The 15,264-nt window shown below is 56.0% G+C and overlaps 1 protein-coding gene across 1 annotated transcript in view; it reads left to right on the top strand.

The window, feature by feature from the left end:
- FYCO1 (FYVE and coiled-coil domain autophagy adaptor 1) overlaps positions 1-14,535 on the top strand; it is a 79,267-nt gene extending 64,732 nt beyond the window's left edge. The window contains exons 17-19 of the mRNA XM_040628930.1: positions 1,846-2,056; positions 8,650-8,759; positions 10,663-14,535. Coding sequence (XP_040484864.1) covers positions 1,846-2,056; positions 8,650-8,759; positions 10,663-10,738 — 397 coding nt within the window. The 3' untranslated portion in view covers positions 10,739-14,535. The remainder of the gene's footprint in view (positions 1-1,845; positions 2,057-8,649; positions 8,760-10,662) is intronic.
- The last annotated feature ends 729 nt before the right edge of the window (positions 14,536-15,264 follow it).

Here is a 15,264-nt window from a genome sequence, read left to right on the forward strand (position 1 = left end):
TTATATTTGAGCAGAGATGGCAAACCCTTAATTTGTGTTTATTAGCCTCTCCTTTGGGGAGACTGAGTATCGTCTTCTCACTGAACAGATGAGGTGTAGAAAAGCAAAATAAAATAAAATAAAGTACTAGAAGCACAATCTGAAGGACTGGGTGCAAGGGGAGAATTCTGGAACGTAAAATTATAAAACGGCCCAGCATCGGTGGGGCCTTCTGTCAGGGTGACTGCACACACGGCCGTGCAGTAAGATTTCCGCCTGACAAGGAAGACCTCTTTTCCAAAATGGTCCCTTCCGCCTATTTTTGAAAATTGTAAACATTGGACAGGCCTTTTTTTTTTTTTTAAGATTTTATTTATTTATTCGACAGAGATAGAGACAGCCAGCGAGAGAGGGAACACAAGCAGGGGGAGTGGGAGAGGAAGAAGCAGGCTCCCAGCGGAGGAGCCTGATGTGGGGCTCGATCCCATAACGCCGGGATCACGCCCTGAGCCGAAGGCAGACGCTTAACCGCTGTGCCACCCAGGCGCCCCCGAACAGGCCTTTCTGTACTATAATTAGGAGTGAAGCTTAGATGAACACATGGGAAAACATTACATGGAGTTAAATCTTCACAAAAGTGGAATGATTTTTGTCAGAGCTCCTCTCTAGAGCATTTTGGGTTTTTTCATCCTTGGTTACTCTTCTCAGCATAGCTCTGAGAATATTTCCATCCGTCTCCACAGCTTTGAAGGCAGACAGAACTCTTCGGCCCCATGACCTACGTGCTGTGCAGTCTTGGGCGAGTTACCTAACCTCTCTGAGCTTTAGTTTCCACTGCTGCATTAAGGGGGACAGTAATAGATCTTGGCCATGAAAGGCAGTTCAGTGTAGGGGACAGGTAATGGTTTCATATCAAACCTGGGTGGGCCTGGATCCAGTTTCTTAATCTGTTTGGACCTTGGCTTCCTCATGTGGGATGGGAGCATCGTGCCTGCTCATGCAGCCGTGGATCTGGCACATGAAGCCTGCGAGCAGGGAGCCCGGCCATCGCCTTCCCAGTTCACAGTTGAGCAGACAAGGCCGGCCCCAGGCCACACCACTGCTGAGGTGGCAGGAGGCCCTGTCCCAGTGACCTGCATGAGCACGCACCGTCCAGGAGGGGGCGCCGCTCAGTCAGGAGCCTGTTCAGTCACACCCAGCTCACCCTCGGAGGCACTCTTCACACCCAACAGCAGAGGGACAGAGGAGGAACCTCAGGCTTACGAGGGGGTGAGCTCCATTTAAGGATAAAGGCAGGTACTGGAACCCATTTAAGAAAAGTCAGGGTGCCCCCTTGGAATCTTCCAGCAGCCCCCAGATTTCCACTGAGAAGAGGGACGGCTGAGAGGGTGGGAAGTTTCTAATGATGGGTGTGCTTCCTGCCCGTGCCAGTTACCCTAGAGCTGGAGAGAGCCAGTTACCCTACCCAGCTGGGCAGCAGGGCCGCTTCGGGAATGCTCCTGAAAGCCGAGGCCTCTGGAGCCGCCTCCCGTCCGTGGGCACACGGAGCATCTCAGGCCGGCCTTCACCTCCGACCGCCTGCAGGGACGTGCCAGCCCCACGCGGGCAGGGATGGTCATCCCGACGTTTGACTTCTGTGTCCCCGGCGCCGACCACCATGCCCGGCACACAGTCGGTGCTCACTGTGGGCGGGAGCTGCGCACCCAGGCTGCTCCCGTAATTAAGCAGGTCGGGCAAGGCTCCCTAGGGTTCGGCCTCCCAGGAGCCTCCACGGCTTCCGGCCACCTCTGCGCCACAGGTGACCTGGCCAGCAGACTCAGGCACGTTGCCCGTTTGACCAGGGCCCTGTCTGTGTTTGGATTTTAGGATAAAATTACCCCTCACGGTGGAAGAGATCGCCAACTTCGGGGAGGGCAACCGGGAGCTGTTCGTGCGGTCCAGCACCTACAGCCTCATCCCCATCACCGTAGCCGAGGCAGGCCTCACCATCAGCTGGGTCTTCTCCTCCGACCCCAAGAGTATCTCCTTCAGCGTGGTCTTCCAGGAGGCGGAGGACACACCACTGGATCAGTGTAAGGTAAGGCCGGCCCCCACCAGCAGCCCACTTGCTCATACCGCAGCGTGCTCGGGTGGTCTTTTATCGGCGCAGGGCCGCGGCCATCCTGCCTTGTGTTGGGCAGGCCTCTCCTGGAATGTTCGGGCCGCAGCCATGAGAGGGGCACGGGGACAAAGCAGGTGGGCAAGCCCTCTGGGCTGTGTCCCATGGAGCCCACAAAGCACCTGGCCTTGGCCAGGTTGGGGAGGGAAAGCCTGGAGGCTGGAGAGCACTCTGTTCAGGTGTCTGGAGTTTGCTCCCATGTCAGAGAACTGCCATCTGACCTTGGGACAGATCACTAGGTAAGACCTAGAGGATACAGACGTGCGAGCCAGTTTAAGGATCGTTTTTTAACAGAGCTGTGCCGAGCAAGAATAGGTCACTGTGGAGGGGGTTATGAGCTTGGGGTGTTCAGCATCTCGCCTCAGAGACGTCGGTAGAGACACCTAGCCATTGTGGCACTTGGGTGGTGACACTTGAAGTCTTGGTGGCCGGTCCCATGTTCATAAAGTCCTAAGACAGGCTAAGCATGAGATGCTGACGATGGCCAGCACCATGGGTCCCAGTCTTGGCCACACATTAGAAACACTCACTCCCAAGGCCACAGCCACACCACTCGATCAGAATCCCTGGGGCTGGGACACAGGCGTCCCTAGGTGAGTCCAGTGAGCAGCTAAGGTTGAGAGTCACGGGCCTGGCCCAAGGGATTGGCAGCCAGAGTAGAAAGGATAGGGTGGTGGGATCCAGAGCCCGGGACAGAAGGTTGAGCAGGACTCGGTGGGTGGCTGACCTGACTCAGTACAAGAGGAGGTGGAGCTGGTTTGGGTGGAAACTCGGGTCCCATTTGAATCATTGTGGGTGGAAGGACCGGTGAGGACAGACAGGCCAGCCGGGAGCTTAGAGTGGACGTCGGGCTGCTAGACGTGCAGAAACTTCCATGTTCCAGCAACGGCAAGAAGCAAGGTGGGGGAGCGCGATTGGAAGTCACATGGAAGCAGACTCCCATGCAGTCTGTGTGAGAATATCCCTGTGTCGCTCCTGCATGTGGGCCGCTGGCTGCAGGGGGCTCACACCGAGGGCCAGGGTGGGGGGCCTGGAGCTGAGGGCCAGCAGGCTCGGCGCAGGGCGCGTCCACGTGCCAGAGTGCATGTCTGGCTTGCTCTCCTGGCGTCTCTGCCCTCTTGGGACCTGCTCATCGTAGAGCCTGCTTTGTCATTTTTGTCCTCTGCAAATGCACGCTGAAAATTGAATTCTAGCCTCCTTGAGTTGGCCTTGTTTTGTGGAGTTTCGTGTTTATTCTTATTTAGAAACTGCTCTGCTCCTCCTTTCCTTTCGGGGGGCTCATGGCCACACCGCGTTCCCCGTTTGGAGCCCTTCCTTCCTGAGGTTCCGACCCTGCCCCAGGAGGTCGTGGGGCTCGCGGTGGTGGGAACAGGTGTGGTTGCAGCCCCGCCAGCTGCACGCAGGGAGGGTGGTGTGGGGCAGGCCCCCGTCCTCGTTTGCAGACGAGGTAACTGAGATGCCGAGTGACTTGCCAGCGCAGTTAGTCAAGCGGCGGCATAACCGGCGTGCTTGTCAGCTCTGCACTGACCAGGAGCTCGCCTCGCTGCCTTGGCTGTTCGTCCTCATAGTCCCAAAGCCTACCGAGCACCAGCACCACGTCCTCCCACACTAGACACTGGTGTGGGGCAGGGAGGGGGGAAGGGACTCCCATCCCGTGTCCAGGCCTTTGCCGTGCCGCCTGCCCACACGTGGCCGAGCCGTGGGCCTCTCCCCTTGCTCAGTCACTCACCCACCAAATCCTCATGGCCCTGGGAGATCCGTGTGGTTCTGAGCAGGATTCAGGGCTCGGGCTCAGAGGCCTGGAGGAGAAGCCTTCCTCCTCTCCAACTTCCAGGTGGCCTCTGGGGGTCAGGACTACCAGTGTGTTTCTCAGAGTGGACGCCAGGGGGCAGAAGGCGCCCATACTCAGGGTCAGTGAGAAGTGCGATCAGGTGCCCTCCTAAGCCCAGCATCAGCAGCCAGCCGTGGAGTGGCTGTTTTTTCTGCCCGAGGCCCCCTGCACGGACATCAGCCTGGGAACCTGTCCCCAGATGCACATCCTCAGCATCTGTCTGGGGGACTCCCCCCGGGATCCCCTGACCAGCCTGGGCCTTACAGGAAACCGCGTGCAGAGCAGATGCCAGCACTCAAGGGCGTGATGACGGAGGCGCAGACACAGGGGCCTGCGGTCGCTCGGGGCCATCTGCTAAGCTTCGGCTCAACCCGGGGCTCAGTTGTGCCCGTCAGAGCTAGAAAGAGAAGGGACAACGTGGCATCTGCCCTGGAGGCGAGAGCCCCTGGTGAACAGCCATGGCTCCAGATAGAGGGTATCATGCTGGGGGTAGGCGGGCACCCGGGGGGCAGCCGTCAGGGGAGGAGGCCTCGGGCCAGACCAGGAGATGCGCCCTGGCAGAGGGAGCCACACGGACAAGGCCAGCCCCATCTGTGGCGGCACCCAGCAGACGCTGCCCGGCCTCCCGGGGCCACCACCTCTCCAGAGTGCTTCCTCGGTCAAGGTCGTGCCTCAGCACTGAGATCAGAGGTGATGAATTTGGGAAGACACTTGACTGAAGAAACAGTCCATCCAGGACTTGAGGCTGTCCGTGTGCCAACCACTGTCCTGAAGCCTGGGGACGGAGTGCGAAACAGGACCCAGGCCCTGCCCTCTCTCCGGGCAGAGGACCCATGTTTGGCCAGAGAAGCTCGACGGCCTGCCTAGGGACGCAGGGAGTCAGAGGAGGAGCCAGGACTGGGAGCAAGGACCCTTGACTTTGTGTTTTCTAGACAGTTTTATTGAGATGTAATTCATGTGCCAAGTAATCGACCCGTTGAAGATATGTAGCGTTGTGTAGCTGTCGCCACTCTAATGTTAGATCATTTTCATCATCCCCAAAAGGAACTACCCACGATCAGTCACTCTGCAACCCCCACCCCGAGCAGCCACCAGCCTGTTTGTCTGTGTAGCCTTTTGTGACTCACTTCTTCCATCGAGCATAGGACCCTTGCTTTGCACCAGAGCGTCAGGCCGCGGGAGCCCGTCCAAACATCGATAAAACCAATTTAGACTGTCTTGCAGACACATGGCATAGACAAGGACACGGCCGCCCGGGCACCAGAGACTGGTGGGAGGCGCTCCCAGAGCTCACCCAGCAGAGACCTGCCTCGGGTTTACTCCCGAGACCCCCATCCTCTCCCCACCCCCTCAGCTGCAGAGCTTTGGCACCAGAGAAGATCTCATAGATTTCGACCATGGTGGGAAAACCGGAGCTGAGATGAACGAAAAGTCTATCATCTAGAATGTTCTAAGGAAATGAAGCATATTGTTATAGACATACCCTCTTCAGAGGGCCCGCCTAACAAGCTCTCAGTTGTTGTTTTGCAGTCAAGGGAGTAAATGCTGAGGCTGAGGTGTGGCGTGGGGTGCCCAGACGCCCCTGTGTAAACAGCAGGCCTTCTTGTCCAGCGGCTCCTTCCCACCTGTGCTCGCTGGAGCATCCAGGGTCACAATTGTTAGGTCTCACACCCCGGAAGCAGACCCAACGTCACAACCTCCCAGAATTCTCAGTCCCGGGTGGAATTAGAGTATGATAGAACCTTAATGGAACGTAATGAGACCAAGCACAGAAGTGGCTAGCCCCAGATCCTACCCAGAGTGAGTCCTCGTGAATCTTTTCCCCCTCCAGGCTTGTCTCAGGCCCTTCCTACTCCCTCACCGGCGCCAGCTCCCAGCCAGTGCAAATGTCCTGCGGTATCAGGAGCACGCTGCACACGCTGTCTCCCATGCCTGTGGGATCTTCCTTTTGATGCTTGATTTCTCCTTGAGCCACATGTTATTGAAGAGTGTGTTCTTTAGTTTACAAATATTTTTGGTATTTTCCAGAGATCTGTTTATTTCTAATTTAATTCCATTGTCGTCAGAAAACAGACCGTACAACTTGAATCCTTTTAAGTATGAGGTAGGGTTTTTTTTTTTTTTTTAATGGCCTAGAAGATGGCCTACCTGGGTGTCCCCAGCGCACTGGGGAAGGTGTGTCCTGAGTGTTCCATAGTGTCGGTTGGGTTGAATTTACCTATTTGTGAATTTACCTATTTCTCCTTGGAGTTTGACCACTTGTGCTTCGTGTGTTTGAAGCTCATTAGGGGCATAAACGTGGAGGATTCGTCCATCATCCTGATGCATTAACACCTTTATCATTATGAAGTCATCCCTGGCCACATCCTTTGATATAAAATCTATTTTGTCTGATATTAACGTAGTCGATCCAGCTTTCTTTGGCTTAGTGCTACCACAATATATCGTTTTATGTGCTTTTACTTCGAACCTATTTGTGTCTTTATATTTAAACTGTCTCTTGTTATGGGCGTGATGGGGGTTGGGTCAGCTTGATCATCTCTGCTTTTTATTTGGGATGTTTAGACTATTTATATTTAATGTGCTTATTGATCAGGCTGGGCTTGAGTCTGTCCTCTTACTGTTTCTTTTCCGTTTGTCCCGTCTGGTTGTTGCTGTCGTCTCCTCCCAAAGTGCTGAGCTGGGGCAGTTGCGGGGCTCACCTTGTTCCCTCAGAGACCACTCTCCTCCATTGCCTGATGTCTGGTGTCCTGTATATTTTGTCTATTTCTGGTTATCTCAGGGCAGAGTAAATCTTAGCTCTTCTCCCATGTCTTTGCACGTGTTTTCCCCTCTGCCTGGGACAGGCGGGCCTCTCTCGAATCACCTAACTCGTCCAAGCTCAGCGTCACCCCCTCCAGGATACCCTCCCTGACACCGTGCCTCTCTCCCCTCTTCCCCCTGGGGCTGGGATGGGCACCCCTCCCGGTTCTCCCCTCGTGACCCGCTCACTGTTACAACTGAATGGTTTTTTGTCTGCTGTCTCTGTTAAACCACAAGATCTTTGAGGGCAGAACCTTTGGTGGAAACTTACTTCACTTTGGGAACTCTGTGGCCAATGTGTAGGGTTTCCAGAAATGTGCCTCTGTTCAAGTGTGAGTTGAAAAAGCCATCACATCCTTACAGGCATTTTGGATTCAGTCATTTTGTGCAGGGTGAAAAATGCTTACAAGGAATAGATAACGGAATTTCACAAAGTTGTGTTTCTGAGAAAGGAGCAGCACTTAATTTTGTAAAGAATAAAAATGCTCCCTTGTGGGGCAGCTCACCGCCCTAGGAGCTCCAGGTTGCTAAGGTGTTAGCCGTGGTCTGCAAAGCCGCTGGTCGGTGTGACCATTCATGTGTAGTCAGCCCCACGTGGACGGCTTAAGGATGCTTTCTGAGACCAGACCCACTGGGGTATTGATCACTTCTAAAATCTTTCGGAATTTTGGTTGGCTTTGTCTAATTTCCCATTTCCTCATTTCCTATGGGATGCTCAGCTGACTGAGCCAGTCAGGCACCCTCCATATCTTCAGTTTTAAACTGTGTCTTAGTTGGTCAGCAGGTTGCAGACGCTGCCTTCGTGGGAGAGACTGGCCATCGAGAGACCCCCCCACACACACACCCTGGCTCCGTCCAGCACTCGCCCTGTGCTCAGCTTTGCCCCCCGACCGTGAGGCCCTTAGATATTTCCTGGGACTAATCTCTCATTCTTGGGGAAGGCAGAGGGTAAATAGGAGGCTGAGGCTTAGGCCCAGAAAGATGAGAGGGCCCTGGGGCCCGCGGACGTGTGGGGTGCAGGAGGGGAGGCAGCCTGCTGGGGCCGCGTGAGAAGCCACGGGTGGAGCCGGGCGTGTTCAGGCCAGAGCGGGCAGGGCTCAGTGGCTTCACGAAGTGCTGGAGAGATGGCGGGTGGACAGGGGCTCTGCCTGTCCCACGAGACACCCTCACCCCGGGCAGCACAAGGCCCAACAGGAGCCAGACAGGTAGATTTCACCTTGAATAAGCCCAGGCTTCCTGGAGCCAAAAAAAGCCTGTTCCTCCAGATGGTGGAACATTCTGGCTGTGATGAGAGGAGGCTGGGAACTAGTTCATGATTCTGGGTGAAATTCGTGCTCGTAGTCTCCTCCCCTACCACAGGTGATCCACAAATGCAGGGCATGTGGAAGACACCCCCCGACTCCTGGGGCTGATCCCAGACACTCCCCCTAACCGTCCTGGGGCTGATCCCAGACACCCCCCCCCAGTCCTGGGGCTGATCCCAGACACCCCCCCCCAGTCCTGGGGCTGATCCCAGACACCCACCCCCAGTCCTGGGGCTGATCCCAGACACCCACCCCCACTCCTGGGGCTGATCCCAGACACCCACCCCCACAGTCCTGGGGCTGATCCCAGACACCCACCCCCACTCCTGGGGCTGATCCCAGACACCCACCCCCACAGTCCTGGGGCTGATCCCAGACACCCACCCCCCCAGTGCTGTGGCTGATCCCAGACACCACCCCCCCGGGTCCTGGGACTGATCCCAGCCCCAGCCTTGCTCAGCTGTGACCTCAGACAGGGCCCCTAGCCTCGTTCCCTCCCCAAAATAACGGTCTGCCCAGAGAACCCATAGGCCCTCGGCTCCCGTGACGCTCTTTCTGACCCGTTCTCGCCCCAGGTCCTCATCCCCATGACCCGCTGCAGCTCCCACAAGGAGAACATCCAGGGCCAGCTCAAGGTCCGCACACCGGGCATCTACATGCTCATCTTCGACAACACCTTTTCCAGGTAGGGCCACCTCACCGTCAGCAGCCGGAAGAGCTCACCTGCCGCCTGCCACAAGAACAGAGGTGGACATTTAAAAGAGACTATCTAATTATCAGTAATTTATTATTAATAGTTTTTTTTTTAAGTTTTAGAGCCCTAGACTGTGGTGGTCTAGTGTCTATTTACAGATTTTATAAAACACAGGCTAGTACTTAGAGTCTTAGCACATGTCGGGTGAATCCTCGGCCCTCCACTCTTATTAACTCACTTAAGCCCCACAGTACCCATGTCATAGGAACTACCGTTTTTGTGGCACTGCTGAGGGACTGAGGACCAGGGGGTTAACGCACCCCCAGGTCGCACAGCTGGTAGAGCCAGGTTGGAACCCAGAGGGCCTGCCTCCAGGCTCTGGACTTCACCAGTCTGCCCTCCTGACTCTCTTGGATGTCCAGGCTCCCACTGCCCGGCCCAAAGGAGGGGCTCAGTAGAAACAGTGGATGGATGGATGGATGGATGGATGGATGGATGGACGGATGGTTGGGTTGGTGGATAGATGGATGGTTGGGTGGATGGATGGATAGGTGGATGGATGAATGGATGGACGGACAGACAATCAAGAGAGAAACAAAGGCCAGGACAGGAGCTGTGATGGGGGCCCTGGGCCTTCTTGGCATGGCAGCGGGAGCAGTGTATACTGCCTGGGAGAGGAACTGCATCAAAACACCAGATACGGGTCCAGGAGTGAAGGGCTGGGTGACAGGAAGTTGGGGACGTAGGGAGACAGGCTGGAGGGGCAGCCGAGGAAGGAAACTGGGGAGAGGAACACATGGGTTGACCATCTGCCATGAGCCTGGGTCCCACTTCATAGAGACACAAGATGGGGCAGTTAAGGTTGCTGGGACCCATCCCTTTGGTGTCTTCTGGCTTCAGCATAAGCTCTTTGCTGGGGCCGCCTTTTTTAGGAGTCCTGCCTGACCAGCACCCAGCCATGTCCTCCCTGAGTGGGGCCCTGAGCTAGCGGCCACATCCCCTCATATGGAGACCTTTCCCAGCTCACTTGGCTTTTGGCGGAATAACTGGCTACGGTACTCTAGGGGAAAACTGTGCCACCCCCTCAGCACTTCCCGGCCTTGAACGCCCAGGGATTGTGGCCAAGGCCGTCCACCAGAGGAGGGGCTAAGAGGAGGAGCTTCCCACTTGGCCCCTCTCCTGCCCCTTCCCCATGTAGCCCCCATGAGCACACGCATACCTTGAACTAGCCGGACTCCTGGGGCACAGGCGCAGCGTATCCTGAGAGCTGCCTTCAGAGCTCCAAGTGCCCCTGAGCCCTGTCTCTGCAGAGACAGTGAGCATTGTCACCCCCCAGCTCACTGAAATTCCTGGCGGGTTGTCGGAGAGGCCGAGGGGAGGCACACTGAGGGCAGAGCGCAGTCCTATGCCCCAAGCAGGCCCCTGGTTCCCGCTGGAGGCGGCCACGGTTCTCTGACCCACCCCGACCTGACTCCGTGCTGGAGATTTCTAAACCATGGATGGCAGTTAGTGCCCTGCAGGGCCGAAATCCATACTGGCCTCCTCCAGAAACCTCTTCTCAGAGTCCACTCCCTGCACCGCCCCCTGCAGCCCCCACGTCCCCCACAGCTTCAGAACAGGTGTCTGTGTTCGTGTACCAAGCCCCAGGGAAGTCACGCTGACGTCCCGGGACCCCCGACCCTTGCCTGGGCAGAGCTCTGCTGGACAGACGGGAAATGGGGTGAGGGGCCCGGGCCTCTGCTCCCCTGTGAGGCCCCCCCACCAGCCCCCATGCACACCCAGCCACGTCCCTGCAGCCCCCCCCCCGCCCCTGAGGAGGCCCCAGCAGCCGCCGTGGCCCCCCGGCTTTTGGCGCTCCGACTGACACCCTCCTTTTCCACTTCTGTTTCCTCAGGTTTGTCTCCAAGAAAGTGTTTTATCACTTGACAGTTGACAGGCCTGTGATCTACGATGGAAGTGACTTCCCGTAGCCTCAAGCACCTGGATTCTAGATTCTAATAGTTTCACTTTATCCACAGGAAACACTACTCTTGCTCACCTTTCACATAAAGCACTGAAAAACAAACAAACAAAAAAACCCCCCAAAAGCAGCCGCTCTGAATGTGACCAATGTGTGACTCTGGGAGACAGGCCCCCGGCCGCCCCTCAAAGCACTGTGTCCTCAGGGCTCTGCACCGTCACTCTTAGCTTCTGTGGCTTTTAAGGGCTCAAGCAACATTTCCAGGGATTAGGGACCCAACTGTCCTCACACCCAAAGGGACACTGTGCCAAAGGTTTAAACACTCAGGAGACCCTCGGCCCCTCCTGGAGCCACAGCTGGTCCCCGGCCTCCATGGAGAGTTGCACAGGCCAGAGTCAGTGATCCCAGCTTCTGCGCGTGGAGAGAAAGGGCCCCCTCTGCCCAAGGGGGGTCAGGCGTCTGGGTGACCATGAGCCGGGATGTCCTGGCCAGACCCTCTGAGTCCTCAGGCTGCGAGGCCCTCTTCCCAAGAAAAGGAGGCCACAGGGCCATCGTGAGAGTCAGGGTGCCCCGGCATGGGGGTGGGGGGGCTCCTGAAGCCCCAGCCAGCCTCTTCCCATCAGGCCTCTGTCCCTTCCTGCCCCAGTAAATTTGGGGCTGCTCCAACACGCAGCAATTTCGGAGGGGCCTCTAGCTACACTTTCTTCCTGGCCCTTCCATCTGGGAAGTTCTGTCCTCGTGCAAAGCCCTTCACTCAGGCCCCTCAGTAGTTGAAAACATCGGCCAAGAAATCAGAAATGAAGATGCTCGGGGAAACCAAAGCCACCACACAGAGGACGCGTCCTGAAGGCGCTGTCTGCGCGGACGACGACACCGTGACCACAAAGCGGCACTGTGCGTGGCCCTTAGGACTCGCTACTCAGCGGCTGGGCTGTCTGTGTGTGTAAGCAAGAGCTTCCGCCTCATTCTCAGACACGTTTACTAATGATCGTCAACAGGGTAAGAACCACGTCCAAAAATCGGGCCTTCTTGACAAAAGTCTTTGGTGACTCAAGTGTAACAGGCATAATTCATGACTTGCCTTGAGGTCACTTCGTGGTCCCCACTCCCCACCCGTCTGGTCCCCGGCAGCCCGTGTGCCCACTTCCTTTGGCTCAGTCTACACCTGACAGCCAGGAGCCATCTCCCCGGGGGGCCGATGAATCCAGTTTCCCTTCCCTGGCCAAGAGGGAGATGGTCTTCCTGTTGTCTCTGGGCCTTTTCTCCTCCCACTGTAGGGAGCTCACCTTTGCTGTCCTCTCTGGGAGGCTGGAGCCTGGAGTCAGGGCTCAGACCTGCACAGGTGAGCCGACCATCTGGTGACGGGGCCCACTTTGCCCAGGGATGAGGGGGAGCGCCGGGCAGCGTGTCTGGGGATCTGAGCGCTGGGCCCAGCCCGTCCCCCGGCTGGCCTGGTGACCAGTCAAGTCACACCACGTGGAAGCTTCATTCTGTCACCCACGGTCCTGGTCGGGCTGATGTTGAGAGGTCAAGCACAGGTCGGGGCCACCAGGCCGGGTGCAGCGCAGACCCCACAGCCCCCACCCAGCAGAGGGGACTCGGAGCTTTCACTCAAATAGGGGACTTGGCCACTTGCAGTCAGTTTAGACAGGGCGGGGGAGTGGGCGGTGAACAGAACCTTCCCGAGAGATTAGCCCGGAGAGAAGCCGAACCTCTTGCCCTCTTTCCTTGGAGCAGCCAGCCGCCTCTGGCAGGAAACCACTAGGGTCCCGAGCATCTCCCGGTGGCCAAGGCCTTGCCTGTGCTCAGCACCAAGGCAGAAAGCAGCCAGGCTCCCAGAGACTCCCTAGCCTCACGCTGGTTCTCACGCGTGTCCCACAGAGCCTGAGGATTGTCCAGAGCAAGTTACCCTGCCTTTGAGCCCACCCTCTCCTCTGGAAAGGGTCATCAGGATCAGTGGTTTACCACAAGAAAACTAGCAAAAGAGAACCCAAAGCAGTCTGGAGTCTTGTTTTGAGTGCTTTCCCAGGATGCCGTGGAGACTGGCCAGCGGATGGTGTTGCCACCATCCTGTGCAGCTAACAGCCCCTGTGTTTCCTGCGAACGGCCTGGAACATTCTGGAACATTCCATCCAAGCCCCCTGGTGAACCTCTGTCACTCAACCCGGCAGGGGACCAACTACAGCTTAAAAACTACTCGGTTCTTGCAAAGCCAGCCCAGAGCCACTCCCCCCCCAGAGAGCAGGGGCCCCTTGTGGTGTGTACCCCCTGGAATGTTGACTACAGGCTTTCAGAGGACTGCCCGCTCCCCCAGCGGGCACGTCTTGACTCCGCAACCTATTTATTTTTGTGCTGGACAGACTTTTTTTCCCTTGCTACTTTGCCGTGTGAGCCCGAGTTTGCTGTGCATTATGCAACTAGAGAACGTGGTGGCCTGTTTCAGCGTGGCTTGTATGAATAGCTTTATTCTTATTTTAAACAGGTTCCCGACTTTACTGAGGATTTTTCGGGTTGGGGTACTTTAAAAAAAAATGCAGAGGACAATGAAAAGCAACTATTAAAGGCGGTGGCCCCAGCCTGTAGACTGAGTAACACTAGAAATCATCAATGGGACCCCAGATCACTATTCAACACAAAACAAAACAACAAAGCAAAAATCCAGCAGCCCCCGGATGGCCCGGCTCTCTGAATAACAGCCGTTCCCTCTGTAGCACTGATCCCGCTGCGTTGTTCGCCTCTGCCTGGGCCCCAGCCACTAATCTTAACCTTACTCGAGAACACGGCCCCTCAGGCACACTCACCCACAGCGAGGAAGGGCGTCGGGATAAAGCATGGCCACTGCAGCACGCTTGTGGCCGGAGCCTGTGGGACTCCAGGTCAACCGGACCAAGAAGGAATCTAGAACTGAAAAACCCTACCGAGTTTGAAAAGTAGGAAAGGAAAAGCCACATGACATAACTGAAAAATCAAGAGGATGGCTTTTCTGAAATTTTTCAGTTATCCGCTCCCTGGGTGGGCTAGCCGTTCTAGACTCAAATGAAAGGAAATCCCATTTGGGGGTGACGGCTCCAAGTCTGTGCCTTATGGGATACTGGTTAGATGGCCGCTGATTTTTCAGTGTTTTTAGGAGTTTCATTTTTTAAAGTCCACCTTCGTAACGACACGAGAGCCCCATCCGTGGCTCCGAGGGGTTGAGAGAGCAGAGAGAGGCGTCCGTGATTCAGAGAAACAGGGGTCGCCCCGCACAGACTGGTGAGCCAGCCAGTCACGTTTACAAAACACTTAGCTTCTTCGTGGAAACCTGGAGAAGTTTTTTCATCGCATTGTGATTCTTCCAAGGAGATGGGAAAGACGGAATTAATAACGCCTTTTTCCCTCGTAATCGCTTTTTAAAAATAATATAGTCTATGTTTAGATTTCAGGAGACAGGGCCGATGAACAGGCTTCCTTAGAACCTCCTGACGAGTGTTATTCCTGACGAGTGTTATTCAGAGACGCTCCTGCCTCTGGGGGCCGCAGAGCAACGCCCGCGCGTCCCTTGGGCGGCTTCCAAATCCAAATTGCACTTTCATTGACGAATCCTCAATGCTCGAGGCCTTATGGGATAGTGGGTCTGGGAACCCATTGCATTCTTACCTGCCAAAGAACTACCCAGAAGCCCATCAAATGCCAGCACCCCACCTGCGCGATGGGGGTGAGAAAGCTTTGTACCCCAAACGTACTCCTTTATAGCGTCTGCTGCACCATTTGAAACAGTTTTATTTTTAACCTCAGGATTTAAATAAAGCAAACACTATGACAAGGGAAGTAGCGTTGTCTTGCATTCCACGGGGACGTAAGGCCTGTTGGTAAAGTTACCCAGACCAGGGGCGCCTGGGTGGCTCAGTCGTTAAGCGTCTGCCTCTGGCTCAGGTCATGATCCAGATCGAGCCCCACATTGGGCTCCCTGCTCAGCAGGGAGCCTGCTTCTCCCTCTGCCTCTGCCTGCCTCTCCCCCTGCTCATTCTCTCCCTCCCTGCTCCCCCACACTCTCTGTCAAATAAATAAATAAAATCTCTTTATAAAAAAAAAAAAGTTCCCCAGACCAAGAGTTGAGTTGCCCTGCCGGGAAACAGAGCATCGGCTTGTAGGCTGGCCCCTCAGAAGGACTCAAGCCAGCAGATACTCTCAGAGGTTGCCATGTGGCCTGGAATCTGGATACTTCCCTGTCTGCCCCGAGGTCAGTGTTCAGACCTGCTGGAGCCAAGGTGTCATTCCAGCCCACAGCCCTCCGTCCCATGAGCTGTCCGGCTCTCCTGAGCTGCTCACAGAGCACTGAGCAAAGAGCCCACCACTGACCTACCAGAACAGTGAGGTCAGAGGGAAGGTCATGGATGCCTGAAAACCACCATCAGTCCACCTGTGGTACAAAGCAGGGCAAGACCCCCGGGCCAAGGCAGCTGGCAGAGGAAGGAGTCTCATTCCCACTGCGACTTAGCTACTCGTGTTGGATCAGCAGAGACCAGACACAGACCAGGAGGGACATGACCCAGTCAC

Source organism: Ursus maritimus, unplaced genomic scaffold (genome assembly GCF_017311325.1).
Source record: "Ursus maritimus isolate PB19 unplaced genomic scaffold, ASM1731132v1 scaffold_14, whole genome shotgun sequence".
NCBI lineage: Eukaryota > Metazoa > Chordata > Mammalia > Carnivora > Ursidae > Ursus > Ursus maritimus.